General features: G+C 45.4%; 1 protein-coding gene across 1 annotated transcript in view; it reads right to left on the bottom strand.

The window, feature by feature from the left end:
• Positions 1-773: 773 nt before the first annotated feature.
• LOC101854605 overlaps positions 774-3,557 on the bottom strand; it is a 15,035-nt gene continuing 12,251 nt past the window's right edge. The window contains exons 4-5 of the mRNA XM_005109874.1: positions 1,930-2,650; positions 774-1,351 (exon numbers count right to left, since the gene is read on the bottom strand). Of these exons, the coding sequence (XP_005109931.1) occupies positions 774-1,351; positions 1,930-2,650 (1,299 nt within the window). The remainder of the gene's footprint in view (positions 1,352-1,929; positions 2,651-3,557) is intronic.

Here is a 3,557-nt window from a genome sequence, read left to right as displayed (position 1 = left end):
TTTTTGGGGGGGTCATTATTTTGTTTTACATATTTCTATTGTCATATAAAAGCTAATCAGATAATAACTAATAGTACAGTACCTAAATTACAAGTGAAATGATTCCCTTTCATGTAAATGTTGGACTCTTTGGCGGCCATTTTGGATTTTTGGCCTTGTTACGGGAACAGACCTTCACCACAGAAAAAAATACATGTACATGTATTGGAACTTAAACACAGTCCGGGTAAGACACGCTCTTATTGGCGTCCACTTCCTCAGTATCTTCCATAGTGGGTGAGTGGGGACATTTTCAGGAGTTGTATTGTAAGGGTGGAGGTGGCGTGGTGAAAAAAATGGAGGAATGCATTTCACCTCTTTCAACACATTCTAGATCATTCAGTAGTGGGCTGCTTCGGCACTGTCTACCAGGGCGGACACACGGACTGAGGAAAACAACGTGATGGAAGAAAGACGAAAATACCCAGTAAGACTTCTCCCCTCACAGGAATCGATCTTTTATATTGTGACATAAAGAGCGACTATGTACTGAACCATATATTCCAGTAGAATAGGTCTCATGAGTTGTAAGTTGATGGGAATGAGAGACAGACAGACAATGATAACATTACGGACTGAAAGAGCGCAGGTAAAAGTAATGAAAGAAAGAAAAGAAACACTTGGCATTAATGATTCATGTAGGCGTTTTTACGTCTACAATCGACACAATATAGATTCTAGTTCAGAATGAAGGGGGAAAATCAAAGGCAGGGGGGGGGGATGAAAGGATCTCCTCACCCTCCACTCGTTTCCCGTTGCACGTCCGTGATCTTGCCCGTGATGATATGCTTGGCGTCCTCCTGCTTGACTACGGCTTCAATCACAGATTCTTTCGCCACTCGGGCACGCAAAATGGCGTCTCCGAGCCTCCAAGCACTACTCACAGTATGCAGCGCCGTCTTCGTCATCACTTCATCACACGTGACGGAACTAGCCAATCCTGCACTGCCACCATAGTCAACGGTGACGTCACGCAGGAAGTTTTCTGTCAACTTATTTCCCGGAGAGTACAGAAGAGCGCTTCTTTCTACGGAGTTTCCCGATCCTACTATAGTCAGTGGGTACGCGGGGCTGTTGTACATGTAAGGAATGAACATCTGCACTTCCGGAAAGGCTCGGCTCATCCCGTCTGCGTCGATGACCGGAAGGTCAAGGTTGGCTCCAACGAGGAAAGGCTCAATGGCGTTTGAGCCTCCGATTTCTGCAGCCATTACACCGATGATTTTGCAATTCTTCGACTTTTGGGAAGTGTTGCTCGGGTGATAGTTTTGAATGAACTTGACTCCTGCTTGGGTGGTTGTCACGGTTACACCTTGGTAAACAAACAGGCAATGCAATATTTTGAAACGTGAGAACAGCTCTATGCCAACTGACCTTTAAATAATAACTTGCAAATTATACAGTCTCTCTCTCTCTCTCTCTCTCTCTCTCTCTCTCTCTCTCTCTCTCTCTCTCTCTCTCTCTCTCTCTCTCTCTCTCTCTCTTTCTCCTTAGATAAATAGATAAACACACACACACACACACACACACACACACACACACACACACACACACACGCACACAGACACACGCAGGCACACACATACACATTCAAACACTTTCGCCATCCTTTCTCTCTTTGTGCCCTTCTCTCTTTGTCCACAAGGAAGTTGAGATGGATGGATGGATGGATGGATGGATGGATGGATGGATGGATGGATGGATGGATGGATGGATGGATAGATGGATGGATGGAAGGAGGGTAGGACGAATGAACGGGCGGACGGGGGAACGAAGGGACGGATGGATGGATAGATGGATGGATGGATGGATGGCTAGCTGGTATGCGTGATGGATAGATGGACGAGTGAATACAGTTGCACAAAAATGAAAAATCGGATATATGTATACCTTCTTTATTCTGTAGATCTCCATCTTTGTATCCTCCAACCTGGTAAAGATCTCGCAGACACTCCAAAGATCTCACAGTCTCGGCAGACGACTCGCCCTGCTCGTACGTGATCAGAGGCGCTCCCATCATGGACGTCACAATCACAATATCCGTTTCCGGGTCAGCGTCTTTCAGAAAACGATCCGGGTTCACCACGCGCATGCGCTTCCCGCTCCGGATGGACGCGAAAGCGCGCAGTCTACCCATGTGTGGACTACCCCCTCCTCCACAACCGTAAATCCCGGCGCCCACTGCGATGCACTCGATGTCGTACTCAGACAGAATCCATTCCCCGCTCTCTCGGTCGATGTAGGGATCTTTCGGCGACTTGGTGGCATCGTCGTCCTCCTCATCGCCCACGTCCCCATCCCCCTTCGCCTTCTCCTTCGTCTCCTCTTCCTCATCTCCCTCCTTCGCGTCATCGATTCGCTGTCCTGTTGAAGAATACGTTTGTTTATTGGTGGCTACATAACTTTCCAGGGCGAGGATATTGTCTGAGTTTTCAGGGCATGACCACTGCTTGGCACCCACGAGTTTCTGACTCCATGCAGCAAGATCTCCGACCATCTTGACAAAGATTTGAGTGGCGTTCCCGGGCATGTAGGGAATGACGGAATCCTGTTTGTCGAGGATTTCTATTGTTGTTTCATCGGCCCCGGCTGCAACGACAAGCGTCTTCACCTTTCAACAGATTGAAAAACATCTAGATTTACGACAAGTCCTCAAATACTATTTGTGGTCAATGTATTATGCATTTCTTTAGTTTTGGTTTTAGCAAGAGTTTATTAACTGCACCTGCAACACCATTAGGATTTATAAGTGCCGAAGATTTGAGGTGATACTAGTGAGAAACATAATACAAAGAAAAGGAGGTGAAAAAGGTGAAGAGGTATTGGTTTAACGCACCTGTCACCACTTTTAGGTTATTTAAGAGGTGGTACCTACGAGTTTAACGTCCATTTCAGAAAAGACTGAGCCAAATAGGAAATTCGAGTACAGTGGGAGGGGGGCTGGGGGCAGGGGAGGGGTATATTGACCTGACTTGGATTCGAACCTCAAACTTCAGTGTTGGAGAACTGGTCCAAACTTTACTCCGCTACAGCAACTGAGGCTCAGCTTCGTAAAAAAACAACAACCAACAAACAACAAACAAACAAACAAACAAACAAACAAACAAACAAACAAACAAACAAACAAACATACATACATACAAACAAATATCAAATATGGGTAATACGAGGAAAAACATTGGTGATAAAAGCAATAATATTTTATGAGATATAAAGAAGGGCAAGGAAGACATAGTAAGCAAAAAAAGGGCAAAAAGTATGTCATGTCTGAAGTGGTGCTCATTCGGTTTCATAAGCTGACACGGTATGAATAACATGAACGTAACAAATCGATTCAGGTTTATTTGACCTTTCTGTTTAAAAAAAAAACTTCTTTCGACCATAACGGACATCTTTCAACCATGACGTTACGGCGTCTCAAATTTGCTACTACGGCGTGTGAAGACCCTGGTTATGCTCCATGGATCAGGTAGGCCTATGTTCCGAATAATGTGAGAGGATCGTGGTTGAGCAGGGGG

Source organism: Aplysia californica, unplaced genomic scaffold (assembly GCF_000002075.1).
Source record: "Aplysia californica isolate F4 #8 unplaced genomic scaffold, AplCal3.0 scaffold00824, whole genome shotgun sequence".
Taxonomy (NCBI): domain Eukaryota; kingdom Metazoa; phylum Mollusca; class Gastropoda; order Aplysiida; family Aplysiidae; genus Aplysia; species Aplysia californica.
The sequence above is the reverse complement of the archived record's forward strand: the minus strand, read 5'-3'. Positions and strand labels throughout refer to the sequence as shown.